This window comes from Manis javanica, chromosome 4 (assembly GCF_040802235.1).
Source record: "Manis javanica isolate MJ-LG chromosome 4, MJ_LKY, whole genome shotgun sequence".
In the NCBI taxonomy this organism is placed as follows: domain Eukaryota; kingdom Metazoa; phylum Chordata; class Mammalia; order Pholidota; family Manidae; genus Manis; species Manis javanica.
Window position 1 is genome coordinate 180,054,513 of NC_133159.1, and position 15,063 is coordinate 180,069,575.

Genomic DNA, 15,063 nt, shown 5'->3' on the forward strand with positions numbered 1-15,063 from the left:
AAATGTTTCGGTCAGAATTACTCCACTTAGGAAGAGCGCTGACCCTCAAGGCCCCGTTCAGGCAAGGACCACCACCACCAGGAGGCTTGTTCTGCTCTGAAAAGAGCCGTGGGCAAGGGGAACAAGGAGAGAACAGAGCCAGAGGAAAGGAGGAGGGGCCCCGAATGACCACATTCACTGAGCGCCGGTGCGAGTGTCCTGGGGCTGCCATAACAAAGGACCACAAGCCGGCGGCTTGGACAATAGAAATTTATTCTCCGGAGGGAAGACGTCTACAACTGAGGTGTGGGCAGGGCTTGAAGGGAGGATCTGCCCGGGTTCCTCTCCCAGCTCCCGGGGTGGCCGGTGGCGCCACCACTCCAGTCTGTGCCTCCATCGGGGCGTGGACTTCTCCTATGCCTCTTCTTATAAGGCCCCTGGACATCCTGGATGAAGCGCCCACGCCGTTGCAGCAGGACCTCATCTAATCATATCTCCAAAGAGCCTATTTTCCAGTAGTTCACAGGTACTGGGGGTTAGGACTTCACCACGACTTTCTGGAGGGCACAGTTCCACCCAGCAGTGCAGGGAGACGTGTTTCAGCCTTGAGCTGAGCAGGGTGGAGGCGGCGAACAGGGCAGGGGCCCAGACAACACGCACAGATGCCGAGAGTACGCAGAAACAGGCTGGGAGAGCTTTGCTCGCGAGGACTTGAGGCCATTATAGGGAGAGCTTTGCAATGTTTAGAAGCTGCGGCCCTGGGAGTTCAAATGTCCGAGGAGCAGGGACAGCCTGGGTCCCCTGGAATGCGTCATTTCCATGAGAGGAAAGCCCGGACCTGCACACCCGTCAGCTGGACCGCCCCTGACCTGAACTAGTCCAGGAGGCCTCACAGCGTATTTCTGAAAGCAGTAACAGTGCCCGAGGGCCTTTGCAAACAGCTTGCTCATCGCCCTCTCCGTCTATGATAGACATTGGGAGTTGTTTAACAAATAAAAAGATTTTTAGAAGAGAACAAGATATTTTATCTGGGTGTTTTGGTTCAGGTCCTGGCTGGAATCAGAGGGTGGCTCAAATTGGGACCAGAGGGGCATTTCATAAAGACCCTTGCAGGCCAGCGGCGGCCAGACGCAGGGTGGCCCAAGGGGAGCACAGAGCCTGAGGCGGGGCCTGAGGGGGAGGGAGGCTCCCTGGCTGGGACCCGGAGAGTGAGGCCTCCTGTGGAGGGGACCTGAAGGAAGGTCCCTTAAGTCAAGGCCAGCCCCAGGGCACGGGCACAGGCCCCCACTGCTCTGGAGGCCCAAGGGGCTCAGCCAGCTCCCAACAGCCCGTTCTCTCTGTGGGCACAGCCCAAGCTCCCAGCGCCGTAAGGACTGGCCCCAAGTCTCAGATTTGCCTCAGACTGTGGTTTGAAAAATGTGACCATTGTCCCAAAGATGACCTTTGGGGACAGAGTGAAACAGTTGCAGATATAGGAGGTGAGATTTTCAGGTCTCAAAAAGCCAGATAGAACAGCCACTGAGTCTGGGAAGAAGCTCAAACTCTGATGTTCTGACTGTGGTTCTCGGCAGGGAAGTGACGGACACATCAGGACCCCGGAGACACTTTTTAAAAATCGACACATGACAGTTGATAAAAAAGCTTCCTCTTGTTGGTTTGTGACCTTTCTGACATTTTTTTTTCTTTCCCATTCTTCCCTTCTTTTCATGTTTACATATATATATATATTTTTTGGCTTCTGGCTTCTGGGCAGGAAGTTAATTTTATTTTCTACCAGGAGGAGATCATGTGGAAAATTGCTCTAGAACTTTCCTGGCTGTGTTGCATTACTGACAGTGAGAAATAGCATCGAGGCAGCTTGGGGACGCGCAGGGGTGGAGGACAGGTGGGAGGGTGGGAGCCCCAGGGGCCCATCCTAACTAGAGCTCAGGGCCAGCAAACAGGAAAGAAAAGGTTCTTCAGTACAGAGAGAAGATGAGCAGACGGAGATGGAAATGGTTCACAAGCGCTGTTTTCTCCCATATTTCCCTCTTGCTTTTTCTTTTCATCCAGCATAAACATAAAGTGAAAATGTGGAACAGGGCTTTTCCTTCCGGGGCAGAACGGCGTGTTGGAGTTTCAGCTCAGGCGCCACAGGGCTGCCTCCTGGACCGCCTCTGCCCCTCGGAGCGGGGTGACCTACCTGCTCGGGATCACCTAGGGGACAAGCACGTTGGTTTGGGCCCCTGGACCTTCTCGGTCCATTTCCATCCGCAGGAGTGAAAAACAAGGCGAATTCACACCCTGCCCGTGGGGAGCCCAAGGCGCCCCTGCTCAGCTCTGCCCACCAGAGGTGAGGGGCACCTGCCTGGCACCACCTCTTGGTTAGTGTTATCTTTCAATTTTGGAGGCTCTACCACAGGGAGGACCTGGTGTCTCCAAATTAAAGGATTGGCTGGAAACCTGCTCAGGACCTCTCTGCACTTGCAGCTTTGAGACACCCTCTGGGGTGTGAGCCTGAGGTCACCCCCGACGACATGACCTCCCCACGACTCCAGCGATCGCTCCCCCACTTCAGCTGGAGCCAGTACCTCCACAGGGGAAGTGCCTGGGCTTGGTTCTGAATGGACCCAAATCCAGCACCTGCCCTCAGGGAGTTTATATGTCTCAGGGAGACAATAAACAGAGAGCATCAATACTGGCAGGGGTGAGGCAGGTCACATAAATGCACAAAGAAGGCTGGGCCAGGACAACAAGGAGTGGTGGGGAGTGGAGCAACCTGGACCACTCAGGTTCAGTCCGCAGGGAAGAAGCGCAGTTCCTTTGCAGCTGCTTGTAACCCTGAGGGACTGAGTGTCCTATGTGGCCAGACATGCCTTTCCAAGAGAGGGTGAAAACCTGGACTTCGATGTGAACTTTCTCAATCTGTATATGTTGGCAACTGATTGAAATTTTTTCAGGTGCCATGTGAGACTAGGCAACTCTACGGGGATGGAGCAGGTTAGTGACTGCCTAAGACGGGGCCAGAGAAAACCCCGCCAGGGCCTCGGTGTGGGCCAGGAGCTTGTGAATCTGGTGGGCACAAATGCCCAGGTTCTGAGTTATTTGGTGAGACGATGGTGTATGCAAAATGCTGGAAAGTCCAATGACCATCAGATCTAGTTAACTTCTGAGCACTGTTGTGTTGAGTAGGGGAGGTGCACATTTACCCTGCTCATTTTTCTGACGTTCTGCTATTATGAATTGAATTAGCAGGCTTCCCTTTGGCGATTTACTATGGCAACAAAGGGGGGAGAACACAGAGACGGACGCTGTGAAACCCTTGATCACCACGCAGATGCTTCCTGTGCTCATGCACACTTATTCGGCCCCTCCTGTTTGCTGGGTGAGGGTCTGGGTTTGTTGGAACTGAAGGGATCCCCAGAATACAGGTCTTCCAGTTCCAGACCCAGACAGACCTGGCAAAGCTGAGGGGCATCAGTCGCCCTCAGTGAAGAGGGCTGCCTGGAGAGGAGTCTGCCCGGCGTTCAGCAGCTTGTTCGCCCTCCCAGTTAGTGAATGATGTGCTGGAGCTGAAGGTCTAGGGGCCACCTGCGTGCCCCCCAACATGCCCATAGCTACGGGATCCTTGGGGGAGGGGGGCACCAATCCACAGCGGGGACGATGGTGCCCAGCTCTTCATAGTCCTGACCAACTTGACGATGGCACCTGGCTCTTTTAACTGGCATTTTTCTGATTATTTGTGAGGCCAAACTTAAAGCATACACGTGTATTGGCCTTTTGTGTTTCTCCTTTGAGTTGATGTTCTCTGGGGGGTTTAGTGATTTTCTACCATCTGTTTCTTTTAATTCTTTTCTTATAGCATCATTTCTTTTTTCTAAATGTAAAGGCACTACATGCTGAATCCTTGCAGCTTGGAAATCATAGAAAAACACACTGAAGACAGACAACTAGCCTGAGTTATTTGGAGGCGTCTCCCCAGTAATGATCTGTGTTTGCTTCTTGAGCCTCAAACGGTGAAGAGCGTGTCAATTCACTCAGTGGCTCAGAGTGTGCGTGTTTAATTCTTTTAGCAATGTGGCCTCTCTGTACTTATGTTCCTTTTAAGTACTGAGAAAGTGGAACCGAGGAAGAACAAATGACACCTTTGCTCGGTGAGCAGTGAGAATCGGGGAGCAGCTGTTCCCCGTTCTCACTCTCTTCTCCCACTATGACAAGGCGTGGCAGTGACAGAGGCCCCTGGAGGCGCTTACGGCTGGCCCAGCTCTGAGACACCGAACCAGGCCCCTGCCCTTTCGGGGCCCAGCTCTTTATCTGTAGCTGAAGACGCACCACTCCATCATCTCTGGGTTGTGGTTCCCAAAGTCAACCCTGCGGTCAGCACAGGGTCCCCACCCATGCCTACCTTTGCACAGGACTCGATCGAATTGCTGTCATCAAACCCTTGGCAAAAGATGGTGGCCAGCCTCCTATCCAGATCTTGAATTTTGTTCTCAAAGTCAGTGTAATCGTCATCAAAGCTCTAAACATGAAGCAAAACATGAAGCTCATTAACCGGCATGCAGAGCAAGGATGGCCCTATTGGGTGCCGACAGCCCACGGGTGGGGCTCGGGGTCAGTCTGAGCGGACGCGTTGCCCTGTGGACACTGTGTGTGCAGAGCTTTCCTGGGGGCTTTAGAATGTGACTGTCCCCCAACACACACCCTCCACACGTCTGCCCGCTCCTGGGGCATTTGCCACTGACCAGCCGAGGTGCCCGCCTTACCGGATCTCCAGGGTCCAGGGGGTCATATTTGCAGTCAGCAAAGACCTTCACCAGCTCGAAGACCTCACTGTAAATCTGAGCGATCTGGCTTCCCAAGATGTTGCCCCTCACTCCCCCGAGCTCAATTTTCTCTAGCTTCAGAAACTCAATAGCTGTTTTATAAAGATCCTGGTGGAGACAAAACCCAGTTCACCTGGTCAGTTCCTACTAATGGCCAACCTCAGGGGCTCAGTCACTAAGGTAACTCAGACCTGCCAGGGCCACGTGGCAGTGAGGGGCTCTCTGCGTTCCTGTTTTCTAAAGTCATTTCTGGAACACAGAGAGAAGGGATGGAAGGAAGGGCTCCCCATGTTGTGGACATGGAGGGGAGGGGAGAGATGGAAACTGGGCCTTGTCCTGAACCCGTGCTGGTGGAAATGAGCCTCTAAAGCAATCACACTTTACCGGGGTCCCCAGTTCCTCAGCTGTGAATGGAAGCAGTCGGAAAGGCTAGACGTGGTGTCTGATGCTCTCGCTAAGCTTCAAGTTCTCTGCTTCCAGGAAAACCCTCCCCGAAGGTGCCCTGGGAGGGCGCCTAACGGGTGTTCGCCTGTGAACCCCACCTCCCCTCAGGTGTGGCTCCCGTCTCTTCCCCTGGGATTGACTGTCGTGCTGGGCCCAAGGCTCTCCCTTCCATAATCCCATGTGCTCTTCATTTTGGCGTTCAATGCTGCTCAGCACCCCCACCCCCACCCCCCCCCGATCACCTAACACTGTGCATGTGGTTCCTGTTCCCTGATCCGGATCCCAAGGGCTCCTGGAGGGTCACAAGCAGCTTCTAGGTGCCAGACCCTGTGCCCTGTGCCGTTCAGACTGAAGATGCTCATGGGGCACTCAGACCTCTCCCCCAACTAGTGCCAAGGTTGGTGTCATTTTCCCAAAACGTCTAAGGTGTATCAAGCCACAACCAAAGCAAGCCCAACAAAAACACCAGTGCAGCCATGCCCTGACCTCCAGGGCTCCTGCCCACGAGGAGGCGAGGCTGGCCAGCCTGGCCCCCCCGCCCCCCGCCCACCCTGCCTGCCAGCCGGCCTGCAGAGAACCAGCCAGGCCTTCCCAAAGCGGCTGCTAACCAGCGTCCATCATAATATCAGCGCTCAATGGTTCTAGGATGATTTTTCCCCTCTTTTTTTTCATGGTATGACTAGTATGTATACAAAGTTAAAATTGAAAAAACCCGGATGAACCACACAGGAGGTTACAAAACAAAAAAGCAGAACTTTCTGGTCCTGCCAGGGTCCCTGTCCCTCACTCTTTTCCCCAGAGGAAACCACTGGAACCATTTCAAACTCTGAATCGGCCACGTGCCATTCCATGTATCCAAACAGGGCTGCGGCACAGCCTTCTGAGGTCTTCACTGGCACTACCCAGTCCCGCCGCCTCTGGCCCTGGCCTCCTGGCTTCCCGACCATGGTCATTCCATGGGTCATTAGTGTGTCATTCTGCTGGGGGGCAGGAGGCAGAGAAGGGGAGGAGCAGCCCGAAAGGGTGGCTTTTGTTCCTGGCTAACAGCCCCAGGCACAGAGTAGCCTGGCCCCATGACGGCCTCCCGGGGAGATGGACTTTTGGCGTGACTTTCATTTTCCCTGCAGAGCGACTATTTGGGAGCCGGATAAGGATGGAAGACACAGTATCCTAAGGGAAGGGCGGCCTGTGACATGCAGGTGAAGTGAACCAAATTTCACCTTTACCTCAATGGTCTGGACTCGGTGGAAGAAGGAATTCATTCTGGAAAATGCAAGGGAAGAAGGGAATTCCCAAGGCACCGGCTCCTTGTCTTTCTAGGAGAGAGAAAGAAGAGGCCGTGTTTGAGTCAAACATTTCTGCGTGTTCAGACGTCGGGGCCATACTGACCCCACCTCGTTTCCACCTTGACTCGTGTTCTGCAAATCAAGCCCTACCTTAAAGAAAAGCTCCATGTTAGCACAGCAGAAGTCATAGGTTCGGTAAAGCGCCTTCAGAACGTTCACGGACAGGGAGATGCCGTTCAGGACCTCCTCTATCTCGCCTTGCAGGCCCTTCAGCACCTCATCTGGGCTCAGGAAAGAGCGTGTCTGGGCAGGAGAAGACAGTCCACCGTTCCGTCAAGCTGTCTGGGGAGGCGCCTGGGCGCCCCAGTGGAAGCAACCCGCCCCAGGGCCCGTGATCTCCTCCTTCTGACACACGGACTGGCCCTTAAGCTCACGTCCCAACCCGTCTGCCAGCCACCGGGCTGTTCTCAGGAGATTGAGCAGCTCCTCTCGCCCGGCCCCTCATCCTGCGATAAGGCCCAGCAAAACCGTTTTGGTCACAGCTGACCAGGGCCCCCTAGGGGCACAGAAACACAGTCCTGCTGCAGGTTGCAGGGTCCTTGGCCGCAGTGCCCTTCCGGGCCCGCAGACAGGGCCTCAGGCCCCAGGCAGCCTGGCCCAGGGTTCAGCTCAGCTCAAATGTTGCAGGTGACTAGTGCGTGCTTGTGGAAAGGAAGAAGGGAAGGGGGTCTGTGTGAGGGGCGAGAGGGACAGACAGACCCCACAAAGCCCCCAGCCGAGTCCTGGGGCACTGGGGCTCGGGGGGCAGTTTCCCCTCTCTCCTCTTGCCCCTGACCTGGGACAGGCTGGGCAGACACCTCCCAGGCCTTGGCACAACTCTGGGTGGGCCACCTCTGAGGGAGAAAAGAGCGGAGAGAAAGAGCATGCCCAGTCGGCAGGAAGGGAAGGTGGCCGCAAGCAGGTAGGTGGCTACCATCTCGATGAGCTGGTTGCAGAACTCCTGCAGGATGACGAGGACCCTGGAGGGCATGCGGTAGTGCTCGCAGGTGGCCCAGATGAAGCAGATGGTGTAGAGCCCCTTGGCGATGAAGGTCGGGAGCTGGGGGAGATGGCGGGTGTCGGCTTTGGGCAGCATCTCAGCCCTCCCCTCCCCAGGGCTCCAAAGGGGAGGGAAGAGACACCCCCCAGGCCCACATCACGGCCCCCCTGTTCCCCCACAGCCTGCGACCAGCCCCAGCAAAGCGGCCCTTCTCTGGCTGACGTACCACTGTGAAGTCGGCCTGTTCCATCTCCTCCAACAAGATCTGCAGAGGCTTCAGATACAGAACAATTTCGCTGGCTTCCTTCAGCCCTGCACGGAGCAAGAGCATGAGCTCCCCCATGCAAGGGAGCAGAAACGGGGCTCCCTCTCCCCCCATGCTCAGGAGCCACGGCTGTGTGGTTCTGTGTGTTTCTTCCTCCGGAAACAGGATCCTCCTCAAAAGGTGGGAGCTGAGGAAGCTGAATGTTGTGGGGAGCAGGGTACACCCCCCCAGGTTGGGCTACGGGCTGCCCAGCATCCTAGGTCCCAACAGCCTCTGGGGGTTTTGGGAGGGTCCCGGGCTCACCTTCAGTGACGCTCGTATACACGTTCTGTAGCGCTGGCCAGTAGCAGCTTTTGGCTTTTTCCAGGATCTCAACTATTTTGTTCACTTTGGGCCTGTTCAGCTGAGAAGAGAATATTACCTTTCAACAGAAACTCCCAGGCCCCAGGTGATGGTAACCTGGCCCTGCCGCAGGCTGGGGCCGAGGAGTTTTGCACCCATTCTCAGCCCCTCGGGGCCCCTGCAGTCGGCACAGAGGCTGAGCGCTTATGGGTGTGCCTGGCTGCAACATGCACCAAGCTGCCTTGGGCAGCTGAGTGCCAGTCCCCTTGGGGAAGGAGGCATCACCTGCTCATGGATGCACTTGAGGTTCATCAGCCGGGTGTCCCAGAACTCAAACTCGACCCGGGGAAGGGGGTGCAGCCCTTCCAGCAGTGGCTGGGCTGAGTTTTTGCTCAGCACGTCCCTGATCTGGTGGGACCAGCCAATGATGACCGTTTCGATGGCATGCAGCAGCGAGATGTCCAGGGAGGGGGGGATCCTGCAGAGCAGAAGGTTGGGAAAGGTGCCGTCATAGTCCCTCTCACAGTGGGCATTGTTCATCCCCAGTGGCCCTCTGCCTGAAGCCCTGAACAGCCACCAGTGACCTGGCGTCTGGCCTCATGTCCCTGAGCTCCTCACAGCCAGCCTGTGGGGGGCTATAAGAGAGACCCTGAGCAAACAACGGGGATGGCCATGGCCATGGGTGCCCCAAGAAAGAGGAGACCAGCTGTGGACTAAATCCACGTCCAAGGCAGCTCCTCCCCGCAGTGCTCATGGGGCCACACAGGGCACAAGCTGGGGGCTTAGCGGAGGACCGTGGGGAACCTGCCTGTACGACGAGCCCCCAGGAGCAGCCACGCTCTGATGGGAGTGAACAGAGCCCATGTCACACCAGCACAGCCCCAGGAGCCCCGCAGCAGACAGCTGCAAGGCACTCGGGTGGCATGTGGGGACCGCTGGGAGTCCTCGTGCTGCCTGGGGCCCCTGGGACGCCACGGCCTCTGGACTCCTGCCTCCCCCCGCTGCACACCTGTTCTGCGCCCCTGGGGTCATGTCCTAAAACCAGCTCCCTGCTTTTCTGGCTGTGAGACACGCGTGCCAGCGTGCCTGACTGTGCATGCGTGTGATGCCTGGCCCGGCACTGTGTGTGACGGAGGAGGGGTCCAGCATCTCATCCTGCCCTTGGGCCCTCGGCCTCAGACTCAGCCCCCATCATGGCTCCATCTTGCCCTCAGACATTTCATCAGCTTCAAAACCAGTTTGCAGGGAGGTAGTGGTCCTTGGCGGTCACGGATCGGCTGCTTCTCCACCCTGCTGGGTTCCGGGGCGGCTGCCTACCTCTCCACGGACTCCGGCGTGCCATCCGGACTCTGCAGGTGCTCTGGGATGGGCAGCAGCGTCTTCCCCTTGATCTTGCCCCCCATCACAAGCATTTCGTTCTTCAGCTTGTGGACTTGCTTCACAATGTCTTCCGACACCACCTGGGGCCATCCGCTCATGTCCTCGCTTTGGGTTAACAGAGAGTAGAGGACCTGAAAGGAGAGGGTTCCGGAGTTCTTCCCGTGCCTGCTCCAGCTCGCCGACACCCGGGAGGAATGGGGAGCCCTCAGCGTCCGACACCTGGGGAAACCAAGGCCCTCTGCTACACCAGAAGGAGGCGGGCCGGCAGAGGCGTTCAGACCAAGGGTGACAGCCCAGCTCCCGCGTCCTTGCAGCAGCACACCCATCTCCGTGAAGGGGGACCTGGCTCTTGCAAGGCCACAGCACATGCTCCTTGCTGAAAGCAAACGCTCCAAGCACCAGGGAATGCTGCTAGGGGCCGAGCTGGGTACCCCTGGATTCACATGCTGCAGCCCTGACCCCTCACACCTCAGGATGTGACTGTATTTGGATAAATGGTCTTTCAAGAGGTGATTAAGATAAAATGAGGACATATGGCAGAGCCCAAACCCAATAAGACTGGCATCCTTATAAAAAGACATTAGGACACAGGCACACACAGAGGGGCGACCTTGGGAGGATACAGGGGGAGACAGTTACCTGCAAGCCAAGGAGAACGGCCTCAGAAGGAACCCACCCTGTGACACGGAGGCCTCATGCTCCCAGTCCCCAGGACTGGTGCTCGGTGACCGCAGTCCACACAGGCTAATACAGACAGTGTGCTTTTCTGCTCTGGGCCCGCCAGGCACTTCATCCAGACGCAAGGAAGGCTGGCCTGGGTTCTGGCTTTAAATCTGCTCAAGGCAGGGATGCAAACACCCACTACATGGATGAGGACCAGCAGCGACCAGAAAAGCCAAGTCACCTGGACTGTGTCAGGTCTGACTGCCCAGAGACGGCTGCCCCTGCCGAGGGTGATGCCCGGGAGGAGGCTGGACAGCGAGCAGACACAGAAAGCAGCCCCCTGAACTTCCCTTTCCTTACTCAGAGTCTGGGAACTGGGGAGACCCATCTCCAGTACTGGAATGGCCTGCACCTTCCAAGATGATGGGTAGGGACCGTGCTCGGCATGGCGAGAGGACCAGGTGATGGCCGAGGTCTCTCGGCCTTCAGGAGCACAGCGTTACCTGGAGGCCTCGCCAGGATACAGGTGTCCCAGCCACCTGGGTGGGCGGGGCCCGAGCTCCTGCATTCCCAGGCTCCCGGTGCGGCTGATGCTGCTGGTGGGTGGATCACCCTTCCAAGCGGGGGTCTGGGCCACCCACCAAAAGTATGAGAAACAAACTGTTCCTCCTGAGCCCTCCGCCCCCTCCTGCCCTGCTTAGGCCCGCTGGAGCACACCCACCTCCTCCACGATGGCGATCAGCTGGTCCACAGGCGTGGGGCTTATGTCCCCGTAGACGAGACCGTCCCTGTAGTTGTCCCTGCTTATGTTCTCAGGTCTCTTCTTGATGAAGTAAACCCCTTTGGACTTGAGGGACGCCGGGAAGCCCAGGCAGGGTGTGATCCCTCCAGCAGGACTGAGCGTCATCACCAGAACCAGGACGTCAGGCTTCTCGAAGAATTCGGTGAATAGGGCCATGTTCTCTTCCACCGCCATCATTTTGCCCCACCTGTCTGGCTTGAACTTGAGGATGACAGAAGCCACTCCCTCCAGGAACTCTACTCTGACGTCTGATGTAATCGCCATCTTGACGTCGCCTGTTAAGTGAACAGAGACTGCTCGGCACTGGCCCTGGGACCTCATTTCCCACCCAGCCCTGGAACCATGTGATGTCCCTGCCCTAACCAAGCACAGACAGAAAGGCTTGTCGTGGATGCACGAGTTTCGGCGGAGGGTGGCCTGGGGGTGGGTGAGGGCACGGAGCCACGTCTGCTGCTCTGGCTGTACAGCTGCCCCTTGCCCTACTGGGGGGGCGTCCCCAAGGGGCAGGGCTGTGTCGGTCATGACCCCACAGCTAACAGGATCGCTGGGAAAAGTAGGGCCGGGGAGATGGGAGACAAAGAGGAAAGGAAATGATTGTAGCGAGACAGCTTCAAGGTGATGGGCGGGGGAAAGGCCAGACGAGACATGGAAGGTCAGGATGAAGGCCCTGGAAGGGGGTGCCTGAAAGGTATCTCACCCCTCAGAGACAGCAAAGCTCGGGGAGAGGCAGGGGGTGGGAAGCTAGCCATGCTCTTCTTGTCCTGACCCCGGCCATAGTGACCCCCAGCTTATGCTCTGCTCTTCAACCCCTGCCCCCCACTAAATGCCCATAAAGGGATCAAACTGCAGATTTCCACTGGTCCCCCAGAAGCTGCTTATGTCCCCCTCGGAGACACCCACGTGGGGAGGGCATCGCTCAGAAAACACCCTGATGTCCCTCCAGGACAAGGGGTTGGGCCAGTCCCCAAGGGCACAGCATTTAAAGGTCTGCCCCAAATCTCTATGTCAATATTTTTAGCAATCAAAATTAGTGCAAACAAATTCATAATGAACAAAATACTCAAGTTCCAAATAAAGACAGGCTCTGTCGAGAAGGCCCGAATGGGGGTGGGGGAGGCAAGAAGGGTGAGTTCTGCAGGCTTGGGCCTGTCCTCCCCTGGCTGAATGGAGAGTTAAGCCTGTTCTTGCTCTTACCACAGCCTGGGAGGCAGGCAGCTCCTAGATTTCTGGGGGACCCTGGGGCTGATCAGCTCCCCTGGGGGCCTGCGGACTCTGCTTGACAGGGAGGGTCAGCCCAGCAGCTCTGTCCTTCGTCTGGTCCCAATTCTAGGAGCTTTCTTCTGCTCCAGGCCTGGCAATTGCACTGTGCTAAGTGTCTGTGTGGACAGACGAGGCTGGAAGCACTCATAGATTCCGGCTTTTGGTTTGACCAGAGCCACCGCTTTGAAGATGATTATGGCCGCCAAAAAGACAGCTATACTGTGAAAGAGGTTGTATTTTATTCTGTCCACTATATTATAGCAAAATAACTCTATGCCGGGAGGGAGTAGCCTATTGCATGCTACTCACACCATCTGGTTTTGCTCAGAGCATCAAGTTTCTCCGTGAGAGAATTCAGATAAAATAGACACGGTGAGCCGAGGGAGGTGTTGGTGGTCAGTGGGCAAAGCTGTGTGATGCAGGCACAGCTGTGAATGGAAAGGGACACAGCAGACCCCTCAGCACATAGGGAGAGCTACAGGGACACTTGGGGGACACCCACTGGATGCCAGGCACCCCCCAGGGGCTTTGTGCAAGTTGCTAAATTACACCGCTTGGATCCTCATTGTATAAGTGTGGGAACAGGAATGCAGGGGAAGCCCCAAGGGCTTCAGCTCATGGTAAGTCTTGCCAAGTTGGCAATGCTCCTGGAATTCAAGGATCAATCCTCTTGTTTGCTGATTTTGCAGATTTGGGCTTTTATAAAACCAAGTATCCTTCCAAGAATGGTACCAGGGGGCTCCCTCCTGAGCCATACTGTACGAGATCAGAAAGGTCTTGGTGTCCCCCCAGGTCTTTCTCCTAATCAGCTGGTCTTATCTCAAGCTCCCATCTAGCCATGTTTTCTGGTAAAGCAGGAGATTCTAGTTAACAAATAGTGTCCCCTGTGGTGCTTCTGGAGGACAAATGCAGTTATTTGGGGGTCACAGGGACAGCTTCTCAGGGAGGTGGCCCTATGCTAGGCCCTCAGGACTTGACAGGAAAAGCCAGGGAGAAAGGAGAGGCCAGGAGGAGAAGAGCCGCCCCTGGTGTCCGCACTCCAGCCACTCCGGGCCCTTCTCCACCCGGCCTCCCTTCTGCCTGCCCAGGATGGGGAAGTGGGCCAGGAGCCGCGGGCAGCCTGCAGGCCAGGCCAGACCCCTAAGCAGCTCTGAGTAGGAACAGAGCAACTTCTGGGGTAGGTGAGGGGTCCACTGTGCACCAGAGCCTGGGCCCCACATTTGACCTCTGCACCCCTTCAGCTTTACCTCTGTGCACCCTCACGCGATAAAGGCCTCTCACCAGTGACGACAAATGGTCGCTCCAGCAGAGAGCAGGGCGAACTGAGGGGCAGCTCTTTCCCAGACCAGTAAAGTAAACGGCTCCCCTGACGGGCTCCAACTGCCACGGAACTTCTGGAAGCCTCCTCTTGGGATTTCTGGAACCTTCTCGGGACCTGGGTGACCTGTGGTGGTGCAGCAAATAAGCAACCCTACGCCACCTGCCACCGTGGGAAGGCACTTGGGCTGTAATATTTCTCAAACTCCACTGAATGATTTTTGCCTTTGAATTAGACCATTTAGTCCATTTCCATTTCATGAAATTCCTAATATATTAGAGTTTGAATCTACTGTCTTATTTAAGTGCTTATTATCTGTCTTGCCTCTGTTAGAGTCCCTTTCTTTTCCTTTTGTGCCATCTTCTTGATTAAATAATTTTTATTACCCCTCATTATCTTGATTATTAAACATCCTTTGTTTTTCTTTGAAAGATAGACATCATAACATCCTGACTTACAGCATCTTGACCTCTCCCAGGAAAACATTCATTGCCACCCGATAATGAAATTCAGAAAACAATTCCATTCATAAGATCGTCAAAAAGAATAAAATACTGAGGAATAGATTTTTTAAAGTGCAAGGACTTACACACTGAAAACTATAAAATATCATTAAAAGAAATTAGAGAAATAAATGGAAAGATACCTGGACTGGAAGACAATTCTCTTCCAATTGATTTATAGATTCAACACGATCCATGTCAAAATCCCAGTTACTCTTTGCAGAAATGGAGAAGCTGATTCTTAATGAGGGAAGTGAGGGAACCTGAGGGAAATGTGAGGGATCTAAAATAGCCAAAACATCACTGAAAAAGAGAAACAAAGTCAGAGGACTCACACTAATTTCAAAGCTTACCACGAGGCCACAGTAATCAAGGCAGTGTGGCACTGCCCTAAAGACTGACATACTGATTAACAGAATAGAATTGAGAGTTCAGAAATACACCCATACTTGGTTTTCAACAAGTGTGCCAAAACAATTCAGTGGGAGAGAGAACAGTCTTTTCAAGAAACGGTGTTGTGACAACTGGAAATCTATGTCAAAAGAATGAAGTTGGACCCTTACCTCATACCATATGCAAAATTCATTAAAAATGGATCAAAGATAGACAAATGATGGCTGAGCACATGAAAAGATGCTTAACATCATTAGCCATCAATATTTAAATATAAGAGCTGTAAAACTTAAACAAAATTCTTAGAATAAAACATAATTTAACTTCATGACCATGGATGAAGCAATGCTTTCCTATACATGATACCAAAAGCATAAGTGACTGAAGAAAAAAATTAATTCGGAATCATCAGAATTAAAAACTTTTGTGCTTTAAAGGACAAAATAAAGTGAAAAGATAACACACGGAATGACAGAAAATCTTTGCAAATCATAGATTTAAGAGACTTGTATTCAGAATATACATAGAACTCATAACATAATAACAAAGACACAAACAACATAATTTAAAATGGGTAAAGGATA

The 15,063-nt window shown here is 54.5% G+C and overlaps 1 protein-coding gene across 1 annotated transcript in view; it reads right to left on the minus strand.

Moving 5' to 3' along the window:
• The window catches only part of DNAH17 (dynein axonemal heavy chain 17), a 127,430-nt gene extending 113,790 nt beyond the window's left edge, over positions 1 to 13,640 (minus strand). Inside the window, exons 1-11 of the mRNA XM_073236021.1 lie at positions 13,547 to 13,640; positions 10,925 to 11,280; positions 9,478 to 9,671; positions 8,446 to 8,638; positions 8,122 to 8,221; positions 7,780 to 7,865; positions 7,488 to 7,613; positions 6,665 to 6,817; positions 6,455 to 6,544; positions 4,725 to 4,892; positions 4,364 to 4,480 (exon numbers count right to left, since the gene is read on the minus strand). Of these exons, the coding sequence (XP_073092122.1) occupies positions 4,364 to 4,480; positions 4,725 to 4,892; positions 6,455 to 6,544; positions 6,665 to 6,817; positions 7,488 to 7,613; positions 7,780 to 7,865; positions 8,122 to 8,221; positions 8,446 to 8,638; positions 9,478 to 9,671; positions 10,925 to 11,269 (1,572 nt within the window). The 5' untranslated portion in view covers positions 11,270 to 11,280; positions 13,547 to 13,640. The remainder of the gene's footprint in view (positions 1 to 4,363; positions 4,481 to 4,724; positions 4,893 to 6,454; positions 6,545 to 6,664; positions 6,818 to 7,487; positions 7,614 to 7,779; positions 7,866 to 8,121; positions 8,222 to 8,445; positions 8,639 to 9,477; positions 9,672 to 10,924; positions 11,281 to 13,546) is intronic.
• Between the last annotated feature and the right edge of the window lie 1,423 nt (positions 13,641 to 15,063).